At 37.6% G+C, this 27,708-nt stretch overlaps 1 protein-coding gene across 1 annotated transcript in view; it reads right to left on the bottom strand.

Annotated features, from left to right (window-relative positions):
- Positions 1-27,708, bottom strand: part of TMEM132C (transmembrane protein 132C) — a 559,319-nt gene that overhangs the window by 54,082 nt on the left and 477,529 nt on the right. The window contains exon 5 of the mRNA XM_056821908.1: positions 10,795-10,938. Coding sequence (XP_056677886.1) covers positions 10,795-10,938 — 144 coding nt within the window. The remainder of the gene's footprint in view (positions 1-10,794; positions 10,939-27,708) is intronic.

Raw genomic sequence — 27,708 nt, 5'->3', positions numbered from 1 at the left:
CCTCCAGCCAATCAGTCCTCCTATCTAACTACATATCTACCCATCTATTCATTTATCTATCATCTATCTACCTACCTATGGGACTTTCTTCCCATTTACTAATCCTTCCTCCCTCCCTTCCTCTGTATTTCTTTCTTTGTTTCTCTCTCTCCCTTCCTTTTCTCTCTTTATTCCTTTCTCTTCTTTCTTTCTTTTTCTTTCTTTCTTTCTTTCTTTCTTTCTTTCTTTCTTTCTTTCTTTCTTTCTTTCTTTCTTTCTTTCTTTCTTTCTTTCTTTCTTTCTTTCTTTCTTTCTTTCTTTCTTTCTTTCTTTCTTTCTTTCTTTCTTTCTTTCTTTCTTTCTTTCTTTCTTTCTTTCTTTCTTTCTTTCTTTCTTTCTTTCTTTTTCTTTCTCTCTCTCCCTTCCTTTTCTCTCTTTATTCCTTTCTCTCCTTTCTTTCTTTCTTTCTTTCTTTCTTTCTTTCTTTCTTTCTTTCTTTCTTTCTTTCTTTCTTTCTTTCTTTCTTTCTTTCTTTCTTTCTTTCTTTCTTTCTTTCTTTCTTTCTTTCTTTCTTTCTTTCTTTCTTTCTTTCTTTCTTTCTTTCTTTCTTTCTTTCTTTCTTTCTCCTTTCCTTCCCCTTCCTTATCTCTGCCTCTCTTTCTCTGTCTCTGTCTCTGTCTCCTTATCTCTCTCTGTCTCTCTTTGTCTGTCTGTCTATCTGTCTCTGTCTCTGTCTCTCCCAGTCTTGTAATCATTGTGCACATTTGTTATCTGGTTCTATTTGCTTCACTCTGTATTGATCAATATAAGTCTTTCTGTACTTCTCTTAATTCCTCATCTTCATCATTTCTTATGGCATAGTAATATTCCATTATATTCACATATCATAGTGAGCTTAGACATTCTGCAATTGACACCAGCCTCCTTCCATTGATCACTAAAGAAACAGAGGCTCAGAGGTGGTGACTTGCCCAAGGTCACTTGGTTAGAAGGCTGTAAGCAGGGGAAACAAAATTAAAATCCAGGTCCTTATCCTCCCAATCCAGTTTTTTTTTTTGACACCTCCTACTTTTTTAGCACAAAATTTCTCTAGGCTACTTAAAAAGGTGAGCACCACTGCATGAAGGTCTAAAGCTCTCAAGGACTTTTGCTGCTTATAAAATAATAGTAAATTTGGTAGCACAAAAGTGGTAATGCTGACAGGAGCTGTAGTTTACAGGGAAAAAAATCAGGCTGTGGAACAAACCAGGATATTCTGCAAGTTCTGAACTAACTGGAGGCACCTTTTGTCACTAGGGGAAAAGTGAGGCACAGATATGCCTTATTTTTAGCTCTGCACTGGGACCCATTAGCTGGAATCATATCCCAGAAGCCAGGCTTGCTACACTGTAAATTCAATAAATGAACTTTTTCTAATGAGGGTCCAAATCACAGAGCACAAGTCTCCCCATAGAAAAGTGTTCTGCTAGCATGGCAACTGGTGATCTCTTCACGACACAGTGACTAATGACCATAGAATCAGCCCCTGAATACATAATCATCTCTGTTCCTTCAGTGCTGGAGTGGGTCCATCTGGGAGGGTTTCTTAGGATTCTTGAAGTGCCACACTCACTCATATAAGGACCTCTGGGCAACCTCTGAATCCTCAGGACTGCTGGGTCTTCCCATCTGACCTTCAGCAGAACTTTCTTTTAGAAATTCTCTTTGTTCCAATTTTAGTGGAAACTCCTTGAGAGCAGAGAATGACCCATTTTTCTTTTCTATTAGGATCCCCAAGGTTTGGTAAGTAGTAAGTACTTAATAAATACTATTTCATTCATTCATCCATTTAACTAACTGTACAGGGTGTCCCAAAAGTCTTAATCCAGTTTTAAATTGTTGAAGTTTTGCTAAGACTTCTGCAATACATTGTGTGTGTCCATATCACAAACACATATGTGCATATACATACCTATAATAAAGACATTTCACACACATAGTAATATGTACATGTATACATGTGTATGAATACAGTATGTATGTGTTTATATAAGATGTTCAGTCGACTTTTTGTGATTCTACATGGGTGTTTATTATTATATATATATTTTTGGCAAAGATACCAAAGTGCTTTGACATTTCCTTTTCCAATTCATTTTACAGATGAGGAAATTAAAGCAAAAATGGTTAAGTGACTTTGTCCAGGGTGTAAGAATTAAATTTTAATGGTTTGACTAAAATATATGAAAATTATAAATAATATGGTAGTCGCCAATTCAAAGTATTATTGCTCAAAGTCAAAATGACTTTAATAGCTTTTATTTATAAAAGAGATGGAAAGAGTAAAAGCAGAGAAATACAAAAGAGCAGAGAAGACATTAGCTTATCTAACTAAATATTGCTCCAGTACTTGACTCAGCCAGGACTTGTTGACCTTAAACCGGAATTAAACTCTCTCCAGAAGACAGGAAGGGAAAGCCATCCACTCATCCAAGTTCTTTCCCTCCAAGAGGCAGGTCTAGACAATGACTCAAGCTGAAGGTAACTCCTGAGGCTGGACTTTCTTCCTTGAGCCAACCTTCTTCTTGAAGCTGACTCTTCTTGTAGTCAACTTTTTTAAGCTTCAGAAATTCAGGGCCTTTTATATTGGCTTCTTGTCCCTTCCTCTTTTCACAAGGGCCAATCACAGCTTCCAAATTGCCCAGCACTGCCCAGGGGGCAATGTTTGTGGGAACCACTTCTCATCTTCTGGAGAGGTGAATATTCATCAGTAGAGTTCATAGATTCCTGGCTGACTGAGGTGTAAATTCTCATTTACTGTCTGATTGAGTTGAAAGGGTGGAGAGCTCCTCCACCTAGTGCTAAGCAAGGTGTTCAAGCTTTTGTTGATTCAATTCAAAACTAGACAAAGGAGAGTTAATCCTATCTTCACAATCTAGTGAGTTACTAAGTAGGGGTACTTAAGTTATTGTTAACCAAAGTGTTAACTCAAAACAGACAAAGGTTATAAAGGAGTTCCTTTCACAAGTGTAAACTCAGAGAGAACAAAGGATTCCCTTTTTACAAGGGTCACACAGATTCTAAGTGTCTCATTTAAGCTCAGATCTTCCTGATTCCAGGTGGACACTTTATCCATCACATCATTTAGCAACCCTCAAACACTTTTATGTGTTAAATCATTTTCATATATTAACTTATTTGTATGAATCCCAATTTAATGTATGATGATTCTGTGAAAACTTTGCTACTCTCCTCAATGTAATGATCTGGGGCAATCCTGAAAAAATTATGATGAGGACTTCTAACCACCTCCAGAGAAAGAACTGTTGGAGTAAACTTTCATATCAGTGTATTTATGGTTTAATTTGGGGGTTTGAGTTATGTATGAGTGTGTTTTTAAAATAATGACCAATATAGAAGTGGGTTTTATATGACAATAAAATTTTATAAATTTAATTTTCAGTTCTGACTTCTCTCCTTTTCATCCCTTCCCCCATCCATTGTGAAGGCAAGAAATAGTATACATAAGAAGTCATAAAAAACATATTTTGGAATTGGATTTTGAAGGCATTTAAATATTAAGTTAAGGAATTTGTATTTTAACCTAGAGACAACAGGGAGTTACAGAAGGTTCTAGAGCCAAGAAGAGAAAATGGTTTGACTTGTGTTTTAGAAGATTAGTTTGAAAACTTTATGGAGGATGGATTGGAGAGGAAAGAGACTGGAAATTAGAAGTTCATTAGGAGACTAAAACACTTTAAAAACCCTCTTACTTCTCAGATCATTAATTTCCTTGACTTCCATGAAAGGTTCCTTTATTCTACCTCACTTCCATACATAGTTGTGATAAAGGTAAGGCATACAATATCACCCATAAGAATTCTTCCTTGATGGTACAGCAGTCTGAAATTCTTTTCTCTGACTATAGATTTCTGTAAGTAAAAATTGATGAACCCAAATAAAGGAATGATTCAGAAGTCTATCGATAGCATTGATAACACCAATAATAGCATTTAGCTTTAAGGTTTGCAGTGTGCTTTACAAATATCATCTCATTTGATCCTCACAAAACCTCTGTGAAGCAGGTGCTATTACTATCCCACTTTTACAGTTGAGGAAACTGAGGCAAACAGAGGTGAAATGGACTGACCCAGAACTACACAGTCAGAAAGTATATGAGACTTATGAGAACCAATGTCTTCTTTAACTTGAGTCCAGTGTTCTTTCCTCTGTTGCAAGGTTGCCTCTCTGATGTTGTGAAGAGGGAAACACTGGGGGCTGGAATGATGGTGGTGCCCTCAATGGAAACAGGGTATCCCAGACAGAGGAGAGGTGAGTCTAGGACAAGGAAGAGAACAAATTCTATTTTTGCTATGTTGAGTTTTAAATATCCACCGGATATGCAGCAGAAGATTCTGGACAAACAGGCAGTTGGTGATATGGGAATTGGGCTCAGGAGAGAGATTAAGGTGGATATTATAGTTCTGGAAATCATCTATAAAGAGATGATAATTGAATTAATGGTAACCTGTGAGATCATTAAGAGATAGGGTTTTGAGAGATGAAGGGGCCTAGGACAAAGCCACAAGAGACATTTAAAATTAGGGATGGAACATGTATAATGACGCAGCAAAGAAGAGTGAGAATAAATAATGAGACAAACAGAACCAAAAGAGATAAGTATTAAAGAAATCTATGGGTAGAGAATAGCATGCCCTCTAGGAGGTGGTAGCTAACAGAGACATCAAGAAAGGATGAACATTGGAAAAGACCATTGGATTTAGGAATTGCTGGATTCTTGGTAATTCTGCAGAGACAAGTTAAAATTGAGCCTTGAGGCTGGAAGACAGAATGTAAAGAATGAGTGAGTTGAAGTTGTGGAAATGGAGACAATGAGGATAAAGAACTTTTTCTAGTAGTCCAGCTGTAGAAGAATGGAGAGATATAGGGCAATTGATTAAAATATCCTAGAGTCAAATGAGAGTTTTTGAAATATAAAGGAGAACTGAATCTGTTTGTTTATAGGTAACAGGGAAGGTGCGTTAGGGGGACATTAAACAATATGGGGGGGGGCAAGTGGGAATTAAAGGTCCTAGGATACAAGCCACCTTTTAATCATAGACTAGGGTAATGATGGGTAAGAATGGGTAGTGATGTTGAGGGGTTTTGAGGTGCTGAATATAAAAGAAGATGCTTTTTACTTTATTACAAAGTAGGAGGCAGGGTACTTTGTTGAGTGGGATCAGAAACTAGCGTAGGGGGCTAAAGGAGCGATGAGAAGGTCTGGAATTATTGTTTTGAGGGATGGGCTAGAGAGTCAATTAAGAATGAGTTAAAAGTTTGCCTAGTAGAGGTGGCAGTCCAAATGGACAACGACTATCAAATTTTTGGTTGGCTTGCTTGCATGATTTCCTCAAGTAGCATTCAATTCCCTGAATGTTGGAATAGAGTAGGCATTGATGGTTGGTGGGAAGTGGTGACGTATGGCTGAAGAATGGCCATCCACCAGTGTCAATAAGGCAAGGGAACTGAGAATATAGACTAATGTACAGTTGAACTGGTTAGTTATAGCATCAAGACTGAGAAGGGAGAAGAAAGTCATTCCAGAACAAGAGTGAGGACTGAATGAAAAGGGAAAGGCAAAGAAACTGGAATTTGAGATGAAGATAAAGAATAGATTCAGGGAGAGTGAGGGAGAGGAGCCAGAGGAGATTTGGAAACTGTGCTCAGAGAGGGAAATTTCCAAGTTATGACTCATGGGGGTTGAATGCTTCTGGGTAAGGTGGAATGAAGGTTCAGACCATGATAGCTAAAGAGGTTAATGACTTGGGAGGCCCAAGTTAGCAAACTTCTTTAGCCCAAAGGTTTCTATCATGCTTAAGTCACGACTTAAGATAAAGGAGCTAAAGGAATGGTGAGAAGGGGAGGGAAAAAGGGAAGAGAATAAAAGAAAGGAAGGATGAGGGAGAGTAGAAGAGGAAGGGGAGGGAAAAAAGAAAAGCAAACCATCAACAGCTTCCCTGTCAGTGCCATTAAGACTTCTTGGTACTTAACGGTGATATCACTAGGGTTTACTGGTTCAGTGTCTCTTTATAAACTGGGCATATTCACATATTAATCTCAGTACATAGTAACCACGTGGATAAATTCCATTTAAGCTGCATTTTGCACTTTCTTGTTAACATCTAGGGGCACTGAGGGTTATTTCAGCAGGTAATTTTCTGTTCTAATCTACTTATTTCCCTGGGGGCAGAAACTGAATATTTTTCTGAAAATAACAGTAATGGCCTCTTTGTCTAAACCCTTCCGGAACAACATGTTTATAAGCAAAGGGAAGACGCCTGAAAAATCCACTCAATTAAACCCCAATGAAAATGTGCTTATTTGTTTCTTTCCTATCTTAGAGCTGTTTGACAGATGGATTCCAACAGCCCTCCCAGAAAATTCTGCCAAGACTGTCGGTCGCCTTCGAAAACCTTAACAACAACACATTGAGAGCCTCTGCCTTCAGAGCATATCAGGAGTCGATGATAAAAGCCAAATAACCCTGTGGGCTTTGTGGGCCACATGGGAGTTGTTGGTTATGCTAGGGGTTAGGGGTGCAGCAGGCGGGGTGGAAAGCAGCAGAATGGAAGTTAGAGCCAAGTGTCTCTTTCATTCACATCAAATGCTTCCACAAAGGCAGCAGAAGGGCATTGCTGACATGTATGCCCATTTAGCTATTATGCTAAAAACAAAACAATCATTCTCTAGAATGAACTTTCTCCGCACTTATCCAACAGGGTGGAGTTGCTTTCTCTTGAGATCAAATCAAACCAATTAAATCGGAAACCAAGTTTTGAGTGCCCTCTTTGTGCCAGGCTACTGTCCACTGTGGCTTTCTGCTGAGTACTCCCTTGTCCCTTTCTCTTCAGCTCTTCATGGGGGCCATTTACCGTAATGTGTGGTAACTTCCACACCAATGAAAGGATATACTCTGTCGATATTTTAGTAGAACCATTATCTGAATGCTTTCTTCTTGGTCTTGATGGGTTTTTGGATCTAGGCCAAAGATGATTCATGTGAGAAATACAAAATAAACTAATTGAAGCAAAAAGATGAGAAAAGAGAGATTATAAGAGAAGAGAAAGAATGAGAGAAAGAAAGAATGAATATTTTCTTGTTTCTGTATTGACCTGTATTTAATAATCTTGCACTGAAGATCAAATGGGAGGTAGGACCATTGCTTGGAGTAGATGGAATAATAATATTGGCAAGCTGAACTGTTCAATAATGGTTTTGTTTCTGGCTTATCTGCCAAGGAGAATGACCTCCATACTAGATAGCTTGAAAAGGCTAATATTGGAGATAATTAAGAGAGAATTGCATCTACTCTTGATATATTTAAATCATCTAACCCAGAGGAATTACATCCCAGGATACTGAAAGAATCAGTTGATATGATGAGTAAGACATTGTCAATATTATTTGAAACTTCTTGAAATACTTCTTAGTTGCATGACCCTGAGCAAGTCTCTGCCTAGCCCTTGCTCTTGTATCTTAGAACTATTACTAAGACAGAATGTAAGGGCTTTAAAAAAAACAGAAATGAATTACCTGGAGAATAGAATACCATAAGGAAAAGCTACCAAAATATTGGAGAATGGTAAATATTTCAGTTTTGAAAAAGAGATTAAGAAAATGGTCATCTAACTGTTGGCCAATGGACTTGACCATACTTCTTAGAAAGATTCCTGAACTTTTTTCCTGGATTTTTTTAAACCCTTATCTTTTGTCTTTTTACCAATTCTAAGACAGAAGAGTGGCAGAGGCTAGGTATTGGGGTTAAGTGACTTGCCTAGTGTCATACAGCTAGGACATGTCTCAGGTTTAGTTATTCCTTGAATGGATTGTTAAAGAGATGACTGGTGACCATCTAGAAAAGGAATGAGTGATTACCCCAAACCAGTCTCATTTCAGCAAGGATAGGTCATGACAGACTGATTTTATTTCCCCTTTTTGACAGTCATTAAAATGGAAGATCAAAGGAATTCTGTCTGGATTTTGGCAAAGCATATGACAAAGTATCTTTTTCTATTCTTATATTCTTCTTGAAAATGCCATAATTCTTAGAGTCCTAGAATGGGAGGGATATTACTGTAGCCATTATAAACTCTTTGAAGATGAGGACTCTGTATGTGTATGAATGGGGGTGCTTTACATTTCTTTGTATTCCTGGTGGCTAGCACAGTGCCTGCGATTAGTGGGTGCTTAAAATAAACACTTACAGATTTGGCATGACCCTCATTCAATAGAAAATGAAATGGAGAAAATAGAAAGATGTCAACTAGATACAAGATAATTAGATGGATTTGGAATTTGTTGAATGACAACTCAAAGATTAGTCATTAATGGTTCATTGCCAACAGAGATGGAGGTACCCAAGAGAGGATTTGAAGTATTTCTGCTTGTCCCTGACCGTCTTTGTTAATTGCATTTTGATTGGTGATTTGGACAAGGGTATCAAATTTGAAGATGTTATCAAACTGGGAGGCATAGTTAACCAAGAGAAGGACAGAGCCAAGATTCAGAAAAGATCTTGTCTGGCTAAATTGATTGCCTAAATCTAGTGGGATGAAATTCAATTCAGAAAAATTTAAAGCTTTACGCCTGGGTTTAAAAAATTATTTTCAGCAGTACAAGATGTAGGAGGTAAGGTTAGAGAGCAATCTGAAGAAGATCTAGGGGGTTTTATCAACTGCATGCTCAATATAAACCAGAAGTAGGACATGGCAGCCCAAAAAAGCTAATGCCCTCTTGGACTGCATTCAGAGAGATATAGCTTCCAGGAAGAGGGCAGTGACAGTTTGTTTGTTGACTACCCTACTCAGATGGAGACTCTGTTTAGCTCTGGGAGTTGCAATTGGAGAGGGGTTTGAGAAGCGAGATAACATCTAGAAGAGGGTAACGAGGAGAGTAAAGGGCCTAGAATCCACATTGTATTCTGATGGGTTGAAGGTCTGGGGATGTTTGGGCTGGAAGAGGAGAGCCAGGAACATGGGGTATGAGAGCTGTGTTCAAGTATATGGAGGTGTTATTGTGCTGATAAAGAATATGACATCTATTTGCCTCTTCAGGGTAGACTGATGCTATTGTTGGAAGCTATAAAGAGGCAAAATTTGGCTTAAAGGCATGAAAACCTTTTTAAGAATGAGATCTGTCCTAAAGTAGAATGGCCAGCATTGAGATTTGGGGACTTCTATTTCCCTGGAGGCTTTGAGAAAAAGCTAGATAACCACTTATTGGAAATGCTATCATGGGAATTCCCTTTGGGTATCGGTTAAGCTTGATAGCTACTGAGATTGTCTTTTGTGCTAAAATGCTAAGATTTTGTGTGATGTCATTCATTAACTATTTGCATGTCACTATATCAGGCAGCAATTCTGAAGAACTGGAAATTCCAAAGAAAAACGAGAGTGAAATATATCAAGAAAATGTATGATGGGAAGAGGAGATGAGATGATCTTGTTGTGAGGATGAGAAATGAGCAGTGGGCATCCTGAGTGTTACACCGGTATTCTGAGAAGTTGAGAGAAATTGAGGAAGACCTCTAGCATAAAGGAGCATGATAATTCCCTGGAGAGAATTTATGGGAGGACATGAACAAAAATTGTACAGAATGGGCAGTGATCTGCATCATTGGAGTTGACTCCCAAATAGATGAGATGATGGATCCTTTGGAACACTTTTGGATCAGGCTTCATTAGAACTAAAGAATATAGAAGCCATCATTCTTAGAGTCACAGGATTTTAGAGAGAGAAGGAACCATTGAGGTCATTGTGAGCTCCTTGAAGGAAAAGGACTGATTTTTCTCCCCTTCTTCTTTTAAACCCTTACCTTCCATCTTAGAATAATTACTGTTTATAGGTTCCAAGGCAGAAGAACAGTAAGTGCTAGGCAATGAAGGTTAAGTTACTTGCAAAGGGTCAAATAGCTAGGAAGAGTCTGAGGTCAAATTTGAACCCAGGATCTCCAATCACTAGGCCTGGCTTTCAATTCACTGCTACCAAAATATCCAAAAGACTATTTTGCTTATTAATTTTTTCCCAGAATTTAGCATAGTGCCAACACATAGTAGGTACTTAATAAAAAACATAACAATTTAACTGAAGTCTCTCATTCAACAGGAAAGGAAATGGAGCTTCTCACTGCATCAAATTACACAATAAATTCTCCAGGACTTTACCTCTGAAAAGCTTAGAATCTCTTGTAATCAGCCCAGTGCCTGGCACAGAACACACTTAATAAATGTTTGATTATGATTGATTAGTACTGCCTGGCCCCAAAGCAACCAGTTTAAAATGAAAGATCTTTTTTTGATATAACTGTTTCTTCCAAATTTTGGATAGAATCTCATCTTCTACAAGAAGTCTTTCCCCATCTCCTTCCCTTGTGGATTACTTCCAATTCATTCTGCGTGTTTGTAAATAGTTGTTTGCAAATTATCTTCCCTCTTTTCCTTTAGACTCTGCATTGGTTGAGAACAGGGACTATGCTTTTCCTGGGTCTTTATATTCCTGGTGCTTGGCACAGTGCCAGGCATATAGTAGGTGCTTAATAAAATACTTATTAAATTATTTATTATTTAAAAATTGTTGACTTGATGACTTAAGAATTCCATATAAAGCAATTAATTGGCAAAAAAATTATTTTGCACTTGGGTAATTTAAAAAATAATCAAATCAAATGATGGCTTTTGGTATTGTGTGAAGGTTCATACTAAGAAGGGCACTCAAGCAAAGTACTTTCAAATTTCCTCTTCTCGTAAGCCTAGCTTGCAAAAGAAGGGCACTTACCTTGATGACATCTTCATCAGAGGACTTACACTCCACTGACTCTGAAATATCCGTCACGGCGCTGTTCTCTTCTATGGAGACCACTCGGATGGGCACTGCTACTGTCTTCCCAGTGAGGATGGCCGTATTCAGAATTTCTGTATCCTGCCAACAGAAGCCGACACAACTGGTGAAGCTACATCTCAAAGTCTGAGGGAATTAGGATTCCAGGGGATGCGTTCAAAGTGACTCTCTCAGGTAGGGAGCAACGCTACTAGTCAGCTCTCAGGGATTTCTTGTTCCCCCACTTAGACAGTTTTTGGTACAAGAAAGACGCCTCCATAATGAACCTTCCCTGGATTTTAGCTTCCAGAAGTGTTTAATAAGAATTCCACTTTGGGTTTCTAAGTGGCTTTGTTGTCTATCCATTCTCCAGACAATATGGTGGAATAGAATGATTTGACCTCAGAGGACATGGACAGAGATTAGAAACAGTGATCACATGGTATTACCTTCAAGATTCATGGGACCTCTGAGGCCATTTACTCGATCTCTTTCTACTTAAAGATGAGGAAACTGAGTCCAGGGAAATGAAATGATTTGACCCAGGGGATTACCTGCTTACAAAATAGGGAGCTAGGGAGGTGGCAGTGACGTTGGACGTTCAAACCCCTCTGACTCCAGAGGCAAGTCTTTTCCCAAGATTTTTGGTAAAAAAAAAAACCAAAAAAACAGAAACAAAATATAACACCTTTGGACTCCTCATATGCTAATCTATTTTCACGATAGCTGCAAAGGGAGTTTAGGCTTCATCCTGTGTTCATTTCATTTCAATCAATTAAAAATTTTTTTTTAGTAAACCCTTACCTTCCATCTTAGAATCAATACTGTGTATTGGTTCTAAGGCAGAAGAGCAGTAAGGGCGAGGCAATGGGGATTAAGTGACTTTCCCAGGGTCACACAGATGGGAAGTGTCTGAAGCCACATTTGATCAATCATATTTTTAAAAGCTTTAAGTTATTATGATATTTCCTGGTACATAACACTGGGGCACCTAGGTGGTATAGTGGATAGAATACAGGGCTTGCGTTCAGGAAGAACTGAATTTAAATTTGATCTCAGAACTTACTAGCTGGGTGATCCTGGGCAAGGCACTTTATCTCTGTTTCCCTCAGTTTCTGTAAAATGGAGATAATATAATAGTACCTACATCCTAGGGTTGTTGTGAGGATTAATTGAGATAATAATTGTATAATAATTATATATGATAATATATATTATATATATGATTATAATTGTATCTGGCACATAGTAGAGTAGTTGCCTTACTTTTTCATTTTTTATTAAAAAAAACCCTTACCTTCCAACTTGGAATCAATATTCCAACTTGGAATCAATATTCTGTATTGGTTCCAAGGCAGAAGAACAGTAAGGGCTAGGCAATGGGGGTTAAGTGACTTGCCCAGGGTCACACAGATAGGAAGTGTCTGAGGCCACATTTGAACCCAGGACCTCCCATCTCTAGGCCTGGTTCTCAATCCACTGAGCCACACTGCTGTCCTCTTTACTTTTAAGGTAAAATATAAAATTCTCTATCTTTTAATGCTTTTTACATCTTTACTCCTTCCTACTTTTTAAAAACACTCATTTATTAAGTATTTTTATTTGATAAGCAAGGATTGTTATGATTATCTAATTTGATCCTCACAAAAGAACAGGGAGGAAGGCGCTTCTGTGACCCCTATTTTACAGATGAGGAAACTGAGGCATGTGATAGTGAAGTGCCTTGTCCATAGTCACAAAGATAGCATCCGAGGTTGAATTTAAATTGTGCCACCTAGCTGCTCTAACATATAGACAAATATATATGATCGATCTATCCACACCTTATTTAAAAATATATTGGGGGGGTTCCAGCTGGGTGGCTTAATGGATAGATAGCCAGGCTTAGAGATGGGAGGTCCTGGGTTCAAAATTGACTTCATATACTTCCTAGCTGTGTGACCCTGGGCAAGTCGCTTAACCCCCATTGCCTAGCCCTTACCACTCTTCTGCCTTGGAAACAACACAGTATTGATTGCAAGACAGAAGGTAAAGGTTTTCAATGTATATATATAGTATTTTAATATGCATATATTTAAATATATATCTACATTTTATTTATATACATATATAAATACACATACCTAAATATATATACTGTACTAATATATGTATAAATTTAAATATATGTAGATACTCTACACACATGTACATATTAAAATATATGCTTATTTATAATATATGCTATATTTATAAATGGATTTATTTAAATATGTATATATTTGTTATATATACATATATTATATATATTGTAAAATATTATATTTATAAACATATATTTAACTACATATACTATAGATGTACATATTTAATATATGTGTACATATACTATATTTATAGATGTATGTGTATAAAGATATGTATAATATACTATATGTACAGTATATATGCCTCTATATATTAAATATATATAAATATATAAAATAAATATATTTAAATATATACAGTATATATGCCTCTCTATATTTAATAGATATTTAATTTTATATAATTTATATATAATTATATTTTTACTTTATATATTTATATATTATATTTATAATTATAATTTTATCATTTCATATAATTTAATATTAATAATAATATATATTGAATTACTGTATATATATATTTAAATGTGTGTGTGTGAGTATGTGTGTGTTTGTGTATTTTTGGTGATATCTCAAATGATGAGCAAAGCCTGTGGTTTGAGGGAGTTTATGCTTAGACAATGCCATCAGTTGACACCTTTTTCTATGGCAGAAAGTACTTAAATAAGGGCATTTCACTCCTGAATGTGACCCCTAGCTCAGATTCTCATCTGTTCAGAGCTGTTTTCTGCATTGGGTGCCAATTCTGTAATTGTGTTCTCACAAAAGGAAGATGAACTCTGCAGCTCATCCAGAGACATTATTGAAATCAAACCCATCTTTTCCGTTGCAAGCCCAGAGGAAGGCACCGAGGAGAGATTGGATCCCAGGCCCTCTCCCTTCCTTCTTAAGAACTCTGCTCCTCAGGTCCTTGCTCAATAACATGGGCTTTCTCCTCTAATGCCCGCCATTTTGCTGAAGCTGGCCCTGAAATCTAGGTAGCTTGTATCCACCCTGACTGATTATTACAGATGGCAAGAAAGCTCCCAGAATTCCCCAGGACCATTCTGACATGAGATAGCCGAAAAAGAACCATGAGTACATTTACTGATAATGGAGGCACCTCTATCTTCCCGACACCACTAATGGTTTCATTAAAATAGCCAACTCCCACAATAGATTAATTCTGATTAGGCGTTTTAAGACTATATCAGGTTGTTGTTTTTTTCCAATCCAAATTGTAATAAATTATGATTGAAGCTATTTTTCTCACCAGCAAGTAAGATAGTTCAGGAAGACAGTCATTTAGTAGGTAAGTGTTTAGCCCCAGGCAAGCTTCAGCTCAAATCTATGTTCTATAGGAAAAGACTGGAATTCCAGGCATATATAAAATACCCTCAATCAATATAGATGCCATCTTCTCTGCGATTTGATACTTGAAGACAGCTATCTTGTCCTTCTTGAATCTTCTTTTCTCCAGGCTAAACATATACAGTCTCTCCAATAAATTCTCATCTACAGTGGCCTTGAGGCCCTTCACCTTCTTCGTTGCCTCTGCTGGACACTGCAGTTTATCACTGTCCTTCTTACACTGTGGTATTGTATATTTCAGATGTGGTCCAATGAGAGCAGAGGATGGGGCACTGTCACTGGGAAGCTATCTAATCTTAGAGCAGGAGGTTCTGAAACTGGGCTTCATGGACCTCCAAGGGTCCCATAGATAGGTTTCAAGGGGTTCACATATTCTATCACAATTTTAAAAAATGGACAGATGTATTTCAGTATAATTGGTTTCCTTTGCAAAACTACATATTTTATTTTATATATTTAAAAATTTATTTGGAGAATTAGTCAATAAATGTTTATTAAGCACCTTCTATGTGCCATATGGGTAGCTATGTGGTCTAGTGGATAAAGTGCTGGGCTTAGAGTGAGGAAGATGGAGTTCAAATCCAGCCTCAGCCACTTGCTAGCTATGTGATCCTGGGCAAGTCATTTCAACCTATTTGCTTTGGTTTCCTCATTTGTAAAATGGGCTACAGAAAGAAAAGGCAAAAGACTCCAGTATCTTTGCAAAGAAAACCCCAGATGGGATCCCAAAGCATTGGATATGACTGATCAACAAAGGAGGTGATGATTTCAGCTAGACTTTGAAGGATGTAGGATCGGTGCTTATGTCTTCAAACTGGCTTTAGGGATTGTTACAAGAGTTCAACATAGACCTAAAATGGGGAGATGAGAAGTTAGGTGACACCATAATGCACAGAGCACTGAACCTGGAGTCAGGAAGACTCATCTTTCTGAATTCAAATCCAGCCTCAGACACTAGCTATAGGGCTCTGGGCAAGTCACTTAATTCTGTTTGCCTCAGTTTTCTCATCTGTAAAATAAGACAGAGAAGAAAATGACAAACCACTCCAATATATCTACCAAGAAAACACCCAGTGAAGTAACAGAGAGCCAAACACAAAGGAAATGACTCAACAACAACAAAAATATGGCAGGTACTATTTTCAGTCCTGAGAATTCTAAGGCTTTCACAGGTTTTTACCAGATTGCCAAAGAGATCCAGGATATACAAAAGATTAGAAATGTCTGTCTTGGAGAGTTATCCAGAGTGCCAAGATGTTAAGTGACTTGCTCAGGGTCACACAGCCAGTAAATGTCAGAAGTGATATTTAAATCCAGTTCTTTTTGGCTTTAAGGCAACCTATCAAGTTCCTATGCCAAGCTGCTTCTCGGAAAATCAGTGCTATATTTGAAAATATTCAGTTAGAGGGGGAATGCTGGATTTTATTTGCCCCTTCATGAGTGGCAACATGAATTGTGAATCAGAAGTCCTCGGTCCTCCACTAATTTGCTACATGAACTTGGGCAGAATCCCCAAATCTCAGATCTGGAATAATAGATCTCAAAGGCCATCCAGGATATACCCTATTGGAGAGTAACCACTTCTACTTGAATACATGACAAGTGATCAATTATTCTTCTCTAGAAGACCATTAGGGAGGGGGAACACATTACTTCGCAAGGTAACTCGTTTTACTTAGTCACTTTAAGCCTCAGTTTACTCATTTATTTAAGGAGGACATTTCTACAAATTATTTCTAAGTTCTTTCTAAACTCTAATATCTTATAGAGATCAGAATCACAGAATTTTAGAATTGGAAGTGAACTCAGTGGCCATCTAATTAAACCCATCACACCAAAGGAATTCTCACTATAAGATATCTGAAAAGTCCTCATCTAGTGTCTGCTTGAAGACCTCCAAGGAAAGGTAAGCTAGAAGGTCTACCGGTGGGCCCTTCCACTTTGGGCCAGCTCTTTGACTTTGAGCCTAAATATGCTTTTTCACAACTCTGCCATAACTTGGTCTCTAGGGCAAAATGGAAGGAATCTACTTCCTTCTACATGTGATAGGACTTCAGATACTTGAAGAGCATATCTGAAATTTAAAAACAGTTATCATGTCCATCTTGATATTGTTCTTCACCAAGCTAAACATGCCCAAACCCTTCTACCAATCCATATATGTCATGGCATCAAGGCCCTTCACCATCCTCATTGCTCCACCAGGCACTAGTTTATCAATGGTCTAAAATTACGGCATATCATATCCTAGATGAGGTCCAATGAGAGCAGAGGACAGTGAGGCGGCTGCCACCTGGAAACTGGATGGAAGGAAAGGGGTTCAGCCATCTTGGACCTATTTTCTGCCACCTACTATTGGTCCCAGTAGCTTGGGATATCCAGGGAACACATATGATCCTGAGACCTTGACCCAGAAGCCTGTGTCGAGGGAGAAAATGAAAGGCAGTTCACAATCCCTGCCTAGAACACTGTCTAAAAATGTAAGTAGACGCGCAGTCCCCAAAGTGGGAAGTAACCACAATATCTGGAAAACAACTGAGAGAAACAAGTACGGCTGAAATGAGGCGGTCTGCAGAGAGAGGTTACGGGATGCCTTATAATAACTTCATTTCCAAAATGCTTTGGCTGACTCTAAAGGGCCTGACGGAAATGCAGAGGAGTGAGTGACAGATTCTATCCACTCTTGATTGTTTCAAGTCTGCAGACAGCCCTACTCTAACAGTACCTTATCATTAGCATGCAAAGACATTATGCAAATACCTGCATTATTACTAACAACTATAATTCATAGGGATGTGATGGATTTAGGTTTGCAAAGTATTTTACTCACAGTAACAATCATTTTTTCAGGGAAGCAGTGCAGGTATTAAGGTATTATCATCCTCTTATTGCATATGATAAAATTGAGGCTCAGAGCTTTCAACTTGAATCCATCCATCAGATATTCAATTCACAAACATTTGTTAAAGGCTTACCACATAGACAAGGCACTGCACTACGTCGGAGAGATAACTTAAGAGGGGCAAAAACAATCTTTGACTTCAAGGAAATTATATTCTAACAAGGGAATTTTTATTGTTATGTCTTTTCAGTTGTGTCTGACCGACTCTTTGTGATGACATTAGGGATTTTCTTGGTAAAGATACTGAAGCAGTTTGCCACTTCCTTTTCCAGGTCATTTTATAGATGAGGAAACTGAGTCAAATAGGGTAAAGTGACTTGCCCAGGGTCCCCCAGCTAGGAAGTGCCTGAGGCTGGATTTGAACTCAGGTTATCATGTCTTCAGGAATGGCACTCTATCCAATGTGCTACCTAGCTGCCCTCTGATGGGGGGAGATGAACATGCAAATGATTAGGTGCTTACAAGATAAAAACAAGGTCCCATTGGATCCAAGGAAACCTAGAGAAAAGATGCCATCAATTCCCAAAATTCTCTGTAGTTGAAGAAGGGATGGTTGTACACGATATGCTACTTGAACTCAGAGCTAGACTGACTGGCAATGTCCTGCAACTTCTGAAACACAGTGTAATCTAGTGGGATATGTATTTTTTTAAACCCTTACCTTTCATCTTAGAATCAGATATTTAATATCTGGGTATTTTTAATGATTACTTGGCTAACAATTTGCTTGTAAGAAAAGGTATAGAGAACATATTTGGTTGCTTAAAGTTTTGGAGCCTTAATAAATGAGTCAATCAACAAGTATTTATTTTTAAACCCTCACCTTCCACCTTAGAATCAATACTATATATTGATTCCAAGGCAGAAGAGCGATAAGGGCTGGGCAATGGGGGTTAAGTGACTTGTCTAGGGTCACACAACTAGGAAATGTCTGAGTCCGAATTTGAACCCAGGACCTCCCATTTCTAGGCCTGACTCAATCCACTGAGCCTCCCAGCTGTCCCTGGGCTATATATATATATATATATATATATATATAATTATTTATATATATATTATAATCATATAAATATATAATAATAAATTATAATATATTTATTTATTTGTTTGTTTGTTTATTTATTTATTTATTTCAGGCACTTACCGAGTGTGGGATTCTGACTTCGTAAAATAAGGGGGTTTGGATGAGATGACCTGGGAGGTCCTTTCTAGTGCTAAATCTAGGATCCTCTGTTTTGAATTATGGAAATAGCCTCTTCATTATTTGCCCAGCTTCTTAAAAGTCCCTCTCCTTTTTCTAATTCATTCTTTTAAAAGTATACATAATTTAATTTTTCTCTACTTACATGTAAAAACAATTTTTAACATTTAATTTTCAAGAACTTTGAGTTTTAAATTCTCTTCCTCCTTCTCTTCCCCCCTCCCAGGGAAGGCTCACAATTTGATATAGACTATACATGTGCAGTCATGCAGAACATATTTCCATATAAATTATGTTGTGAAAGAAAACACAGACCTCCCCCAAAACACAGAAACAAAATCAGAAAAATAGTTTATAATTCATTCTTTAAGCCCCTCCTTAGCTTGAAGTTCAAACATCTTCAGTGGCTCTCTATTTCCTATTGTGTTATTTATTATTATTATTATTATTATTATTATTTAAAAACTCTTACGTTCTTAGAATTCTAAGGCAGAAGAGTAGTAAGGGCAAAGTAATGGGAGTTAAGGGACTTACCTAGGGCCACATGGCTAGGAAATGACTTAGGGCAGATTTGAACCCAGGACTTCCCATTTTTAGGGAGGCCTGGCTTTTTATCCACTGAGCCACCTAGCTGCCTCTTCTACTGTGTCATAATAGAGCTTCATACAAGTGTCTAATTTTTGTCAGCTTGCTGTCTGTCTGATCCCATGAACTTTAGAGAAAATGCTTATGTGGATGGGGAAAAGGTTGTTTTGAGTTCTAAAGGGACTGGACTGTCCTGTCTTGACATATCTGTTTAACAATGAAGTGTTCTTAGAAGAATGATAAAAGAGAGCAAGTAGCAGACTTCGAATAGGAAATCTCAGGACAGATACTTTCTATTACAGAGCAGAGTGCTCATTTGATCTAAAAATTAAAAGCAACCCCCCCCACCCCCAACAGTAGAATATAAACTCAGTAAGGTCAAGACTGTTTCATTTTCATTTTCTTTTTTTTTTGTACACAACACTTAGTGTCGTACCAGATATCCAGTAGGTGCCTAATAAATGTTTATTTAATTGAATTGGAAAAAGACATTTTATATATATATGTATATATATCACTATATATAGTATGCATATAATAGACTAATTACCAGCAAAACCATAATTAAAAATGTGCAAATAACATGCATTTATTCTGTGTCCTTCTTTAAGGCCATTGCAAAATCCTGCTCCCTTTGGTTCACTCTCTTTCCCTCTTTTTATCTATTCTCAGTATATTTAGAGTGGATGCGTATATAGTTCTGGTTCTCCTGATTGTGCACTGCATCACCTCCTATAGGTCCTTCCCATTTCCTCGTCTGTTTCATATTTATTGTTCTAAGAATAGATTTGGGGAAAAAAAAGCCAAATGGCAGGCTCAAATTTTGACAGAGACGCAGAAGGGTTGGCATTATCCAGGGATTAGCAGGGAGTTGAAGCTGTCACCCTCTATCATGCCAACTTGTTACCTCTAAGAGAGAAGTCTTCAATTGCAGGTTGCCCGCTCTTCAGCCGTCATCTGCTCTATTATAAGTTTTAGCATCACAAAAGCCAGGCCAGTTTTAAGAATGTGATGTTGTATAATTTACTTTCATTAGAGCAGATATTAAAATATGTTGATCAGCGATCTCTCACTGGCTCTCGAGCAGGAAACTGACATGACTATTATTTGCAATCCCTTCAGCTTACTAAAACTTCCCTCCTCTCCTCTTTTCTCGTCCCTTCCCTCCCCACAAGCCACCAGGACTGTTCTACTTTATAGGTGAAGAATCAATAAAAGAGGGTAGTTTAAATCACTGCCATTTTGAGTTATAAAAGGGCCAAAGGCATCCGAGAACACAAATGCCGCTGTTTTATCTGCCTTCATAAATTGAAACTGGTTTGACCACTTTCTGAGTAAATTTTATTTTTTCAAAAATAAATAAGGGCCCAGGAATTATTTCTGGTCTATTAGCAAGAGGCAGAGGGCGTGAATTGATTTTTGCACTAGGCAGGACTAAAATACTGACTGGAGTTTCTCATGCAAACTGACAAGAGTCTTTTTCATTCCAAAAGGCACTAGGGGGCAGAGATGTCACAAAAACCCTCAAATGTCAATAAGGACACAGGAAAAAGGAAGCAGAACCTGGCTCAGGGCTCTGTCTCTATGCCATGGGCTGACACAATGGGACTCATTTAATGGATTTAATGAATTTCAGAAATCTCTTGGGCCACCAAAGACAGCCTCATTAGCATTTATGTGGATTTAAGGAGCATACAGAAACCTGAAGGGCGAGTTTCTTTCCCTTCTTGGTTCTCTAATGGCTTGATAAGTGCACTGGGCCTGGAATTCCTCTAGCTTCTTTGAAAAAGTGGGGGACTATGGATGAGGAACACTACACTTCATGGCAGACTTAGTTTGTTGAACTGTTTCCTGCCTCCCTTCTTTTTTTGAGCTTCTAAAATCAGAGATGGAGGGAGAATGATGAGGATATATTGGGAAAAGTAGACAATGTAAAAAGGGAAGTCACTGATAAAAAATTTCTGCAAAAAAAAAATGAACGAGGGCTTGAGGTGGCAATGTTTTGAAGGGAACATGGGCTCCTCAATTCTCCAGGGACACAGTATCATTTTCCTGAAACTCCTGAGTCATTCGACAATTGATAAACATGAACAAAGTACCTACTGTGTGCAAGACATTGTTTCCAATATTAGGAAAAGAAAGATGAAAAAATAAAAACAAAAATAAACCCTTAGCATCATCCCTGCCCTTCAGAAACTTCATATCAAATAAAAGGAATCCAGTAGATTGTTAGAAGAGCGTTCTGCTACTCACTTTAAGTGAGAAAATCAATATGAGAGAATACTGTGCATCTACAAGAGGTATAGTTTCGACTAGATAGTTACAATAGGTTCGGTGTTACAATGGATTGAAGAGGGGCATTGATACACAGAGAATCACGAGGCTTAAAAGTAGGAAGCATCCTAGAATTCCTTCCCTAATGCAGTCCGTATTTTTAATTTACGAGGAAAATGTGTCTTCGACATTAGATTAAGAGAAGTGCCTAGGGTCACAGAGATGTCAGGCAGTAAAATCAGGATTCAAAAAAAGGCCATCTGCCTCCTGTCCACTATTCTTTCCATTGCAAGTGTCAGCCAGTTATTCTGGACTCAAGTGCTCTGAAAGAGGTGATATTGTTCTGTTATTTCAGTTGGGTTCATCTCTTTGTGATCCTGTTTGTGGTTTTCTTGGAAAGGATACTAAAAAGTGGTTTGCCATTTCCTTCTCCATTTCAGGAAATGGCCAATTATAAAACAAAAACATCTGTTCTATTGAGGAGAAGCCTATGAATACAAGGGAGAAATTAATATTTGCTCTTCTCTTTAATTCAACAGTTGGGAGGAAGACCAGAATAAAACACGGGCTCACTAGGAAGCCATATACATTAATTAATTGAAGGAGAAAGTGAGAGATGATGGGATGTATATATCGGAGAAAACGGTGGTATGTCTCCTGGCAAGGGTCACGTCATTTACTTTGGACCATCTGGCCAAGGATGGGATTTGAAATTCAGTCTGCATATGGTTCTTAACAAGGCAAGTCTTAGCAATGTCTCAAAGTCTTGATTCCTTGGTGGATTCCTAAAAGACTAAAGTTAGCCATTCTCTCTCAGAGGAAACTCTACTTTATGTTAATTATTCAGCAATAAAAGGACAGAAAAGAGTCAGCTGTTTTGGGATCTGGTGGGGGATTCCCCGTGTTGTCACCTTGTGTTTAGGTGAATCAGAGGTTCTTAAACTGAAGCTAATGAATTTTTTAAAAAATCTTGATGACTATAGTATAAGAAATTGATTTTTCCCTTGCAATTTTCACATTTTATTTTATACATGTAAAATTGTTATCCTAAGAAGAGATCTATAGACTTTTCTAAACTATCAAAGAATAGATTATATATTTAAAATACTACTAATGATATTAAATAATATAAAATATAATTATTTAAATTTAAATATTGAAATTAATATTTAAATAATGTTTAAAAATTAAGAACGAATGCTCTAGACAGACAATTGACAAAAACAAGGAAAACTATGCAGGTCTAGGGGAATTTCTTGTGTGGTTTTCTGAAATCCTTACTTTCATTCTTAGAATCAATACTATGTATTAGTTCTGAGGCAAAGAGTATTGCCACCCAAAGAGTACTGCTTTAATGAGGAAATAATGTGGTTTCTTTAACTATCCATTTCAAGGCAGAAGAAGGTAAGGGCTAGGTGAAAGGAGTTAAATGACTCGCTCAGTATAATACCACTAGGAAGTGTTTGAGGTCAAATTTGAACCCATTACAACTGATCCCTGAGTCTGGCTCTCTAACCACTGAGTCACCTAGTTGCTCTCTAGATGTGTTTTTGTTTTGGTAAGTAGCACATGGCTTAGGGAATAGAGAATTAGCCTCAAAGTTGGGCTCAAAAGCTGGGCTTAGGTCCTGTTTTTGACATGTCTTGGTTGTGTGACCTTGGGCAAGTCACCTAATCACCTTCAGGGCTCTGAATTGGAAGAGGAAACTCCCTTATCAGGAAATTCCCTATATCAGTGAAATCATAAGTCCCCCGAATCCCAAATTCTATCTATGTTGGTAAAGAATTGTTTTCATGTTCGGCTAACCTCTCTGTAGGAAAAGGAGGCAAGCATCCAACCATGACTAAAGCGGGAGCTAATTCCACATTAAATCGTGGTAGAATGGGAAGGCAAAGTGACAGCTGTTTAATTAAACTTTCATTTTGATTAGATGGAGCTACCAGGAGAAATCTGTGGAGCCTAAGGTCATGAGAATGGTCCTCTTTGTAGGCAGAAATGCTTTGTATGGCTTGGCCTTGGACCCAATTGGGAACTGATCAGTGATTAACTCTTGGTAGACTTTGGATAATATTTATTTGTTAAAACGATAAAGCTGCACACTTCAGAAATTCATGTTATTGTGGTGGATATTAATTATCTATAACTTGTTGGAAATTATTTCCAAGTATTTTCTTTGCCATCTTTGTTTCCCTGAATAAATATTTCTCAAAAGTCCCTTCTCCATTTTTTTTAAGTCAAAAAATAACTCAGCCCAACACTTCCTCTGAGGTTGAGACAGTCAAATCATATGCGGTAAGGAAGCAACACCAAGTTTTATTTACAAAGTAACTGGAATAGATACATTTATACATTGCTTTGAGAGGCTGGGAGGCACCAGGAGAGAAGACTGACAATGGAACTTGGGTGCAAGTCTTGACTGCCATTCACTGGTTATATGTGACCCAAGGTTTGCCCCTTAATTTTTCAGAGTAACTCTTAAAGATGACAGGTTGCTGCTGGGTAGCTCACTGAATCAAGAGCCAGATCTAGACATGGGAGTACCTGGTTCAAATGTGGCTTCAGATTCTTCCTAGCTGTATGACTCTGGGCAAGTCACTTAACCCCCATTGCCTATACCTTATTGCTGTTCTGGCTTGGAAAAATACACAGTATTGATTCTAAGATGGAAGGTAAGGGTTTAAAAAAATATGCTAAGTGACCAATGGGTATACTTCCTAAATAGAGAGAATTTATATATTGGGTATTCCCTATGCTGATAAAATCACAGGTCTGAAACAAACAAACAAAAAAAAAACAAGTAAAATATGCAATACAATATAATATAATATAAATAATATAATATAGTATAATGAAATATAATATGATGTAATGTAATATAATATATACCTGTTTGTAGGATGATAGATTTAGATGTGAAAGGGATCCTAGAGAGTATGGAGTCTATATAAAGTAATTTTAAAGAAAAGGAAACTGAGGCCAAGAGTGATTAAGTAACTAACCCCAAATCACTAAGTTAGTAAGTGTCTGAGGTAGGATTTGAACTCAGGTCTTTTTGACTCCAAGTTTATCACTCTGTCCATTATCTTACAAAGATCCCATTTGATCTACACATCAACCCTGTGGGTAGGAACTATAGGTATTACACAATGATCAGCATTTTATGGATAAGGAAATGAATGTTTGGAGAATGAACTATTTTAGGGCTACTTATGTATAAAGTACTAGGTGGACACAATTAAAAAAGCAGAGGCGTTCTCTGCCCTCAAGCAGGAGAGAAATGAATAGAAAGTCATAGGTGCCAAGAAGAGGTGCTTTTCATTTTGGAAATCTTCAGATCTATGGAATAGAGACATTAGAGAATAGGACACACTCTTTCCACTTAGAAGAGCAGCATTGATTTGTTATAGGGAAGTTTAAGTGATTTGTTCCAGAGAGAAGAAGGATAAAATCAAATAACCAGCAGTTAGGTAATGCAGTGGATAGGATAGTCATCTTGGAGTTAGGAAGATGTGAGTCTGAATCCTGCCTCAGAAACTTCTTGATAATGTAACTATGGACAAGTCACTTAACCTCTTTCAGATTCAGTTTTCTCATCTGTAAAATGGGGTTAATAATAGCTCCTCCCTCTCAGAGTTGTGGGAATCAAATGAGATTACTAATATATATATATATATATATATATATATATATATACATACACACACACATATACATAAACACAAAGAGTTACACACAGTTATTCTTTCCACATTGAATGGGTTAGTTAGGGACATTGTGCCTCCTTTAATAAATTCCTTTGTACTAGACAAGTTTGATTTTATTTTTCTTTTATAGGGTATCTATAGTACCTTACTGTAAAAGTTGATTTAAATATGCATTTCTAAGTTTCTAAATTTTTCCTGTGTTTTCTGCTGGTATTCACATGTCATATATGGCTTCTACAAAAATTTCCCCAAATTCCCATTTAAATTTTTATGCTGACCTGAGAAATATCAATACAATGTGGGGAAAGTCACAATGTGGAAAGGATAATTATATACATGTATGTGTTTACAATTTCTATCTATGTATCTATGTATCTATGTATCTATGTATCTATGTATCTATGTATCTATGTATCTATGTATCTATCTATCTATCTATCTATCTATCTATCTACCTATCTATTCACTCTATCTACATATCTACGTATCTATCTGTCTGTCTGTCTGTCTATCTAATCTATCTGTCTATCCATTCACTCTATCTATCCATTCATTCTATCTATCTGTCTATCTATCTATCCATTTATCCATCCATCCATTTATCATCTATCTATCTATCTATCTATCTATCTATCTATCTATCTATCTATCTATCCATCTGTCTGTCCATCCATCCATCTATCTATCTATCTATCTATCTATCTATCTATCTATCTATCTATCTATCCATCTGTCTGTCTATCCATCTGTCTGTCTATCCATCTGTCTGTCTATCCATCCATCCATCCATCTATCTATCTATCTATCTATCTATCTATCTATCTATCTATCTATCTATCTATCTATCTATCTATCTATCTCCATCTATCTATCTATCTATCTATCTATCTATCTATCTATCTATATCCATCCATCTATCTATCTATCTATCTATCTATCTATCTATCTATCTAATCTATCTGTCTGTCTGTCTATCCATCCACTCTATCTGTCTGTCTGTCTATCCATCCACTCTATCTGTCTGTCTGTCTGTCTGTCTGTCTGTCTATCTATCTATCTATCTGTCTGTCTGTCTGTCTGTCTGTCTGTCACTGTACCTACCTTAAAGAACTATATAAATGCTAGCTATAATTAAATCGAGGTCTCTCCCAATTCTAAAGCCTCCATATCCAGATATCTTCTGGTATTTAACACCTGTAAAGGTTTGTGACATTCAACTGCGTATTTGACTTTAAGGTTTCAGCCCCTACTAACCCTGTGAGATGGGGAGCCCAAGTGTTGCCCTGACCCTTTCACTGATGAGGCAGAAAGTTTAAATAAAATAGAGCTGAGAAGGGTCCCAAACTGGGAGTCGGAGCCCAGCGTTGCCGATTCCAAGGCTAGTGCTCTTCCCCTTCCATCACAGCTCTATCTGAGAGAGAAGTTCTTCGCTGAGAAGGTGTCAAGTTGATGCTGCTTGGAGAAAATGATGATGAGCTTTCCATCTAGCTAGTTTAGCTGTTGGGAAAGTGTTTCCAATTGTGTGCCAGTATGAGGGGGAAGCAAAACACATCAGTGGTAGAGAGTTGGTGGAACAATTGCCGAGGCTGAAAAGGGAATGGATGGCGTCTTTTGGAGCTGTGGTACAATTCTGCGATTACTCTATCATCAGGTGATGATTAGTTAGGGACATAACAGCCAGGCAGTTACAAGGGAAGAATGGGAGAAAGTGGCAACAGACAGACAGATAGTCTGGACTAATTTACAGCCGCATATAAATGGCTCAAAGACGGCAGGCTCCACATTGCTAGTTTCCAGGCATTTCTTGTTAAAATGATGCACAGGAACTCACTGAGCCACAGCCAATTGTGAAGCTGATTGCTGAGGGTACTTGAAAAGATGGCTACAGATTTGATGTATATTAAGCCTGGGGTAATGGCATCTGATTAACAAGCTGACTTTGTTGAGCTGAATTCAGCTATCTATATGATCCCGTGATTAAGAGTAAAATCACAGCCGCACACAGGAAGTACAGTGGGGGCACTGGGCAAATTTACTACTGAAATCCCACATACTGATGCAATTTCAGTTGCAGCCAGGCCAAGTACTGAGAGTCAGTTGTGCGCTTTCTAGCATACTCCCTAACTCATTAACAGAGTGGCAGAATTCCCTCTATTAAGATACTGCACTGATTGGGAGCCCTTTTAAACCACCGAATATAGCCAAAAAGATGTGGCGTATCTTCTACCCTCCTCCCTTAAAGCCTCCCATTGCTCTGCCCCATAATTCATTTTTTTAGCAATTAGTGGGAAGAGAGACTGGGCCTGATTTTGTAGCAGATGTGGGAACCCTCCCCTTACCTCTGGCATTTTCATAGAATGGCAAAATATTTGAAGTGGAAGAGAGCTCAGAGGCAATCTACAGGCTAACCCATACCTCAACAAGAATCCTCTCTAAAATAGTATTTATATAGCACATTTAGGCTTGCACAATATTTAATAAATATTATTTCATTTGATCTTCATAATCAACTGATGAAATTGGTGCAGTTTTTAATCCCTGATTAACAGGTGAGAAAATTTAGTGACTTGTCTGGGGTTGTACAACTAGTAAGTGCTTAAGGCAGAATTCGAACTCAAGTCTTTCGTATTCCAGATTCAATGCTCTACATCTTTTGCCTCTTATTTAAAAAAAAAAAAAAGCAAACAACTCTTATCTTCTGTCCTGGAACCAATAATACTATGTATC

The sequence above is a fragment of the Monodelphis domestica genome, chromosome 3 (assembly GCF_027887165.1).
Source record: "Monodelphis domestica isolate mMonDom1 chromosome 3, mMonDom1.pri, whole genome shotgun sequence".
Taxonomy (NCBI): Eukaryota; Metazoa; Chordata; class Mammalia; order Didelphimorphia; family Didelphidae; genus Monodelphis; species Monodelphis domestica.
The sequence above is the reverse complement of the archived record's forward strand: the minus strand, read 5'-3'. Positions and strand labels throughout refer to the sequence as shown.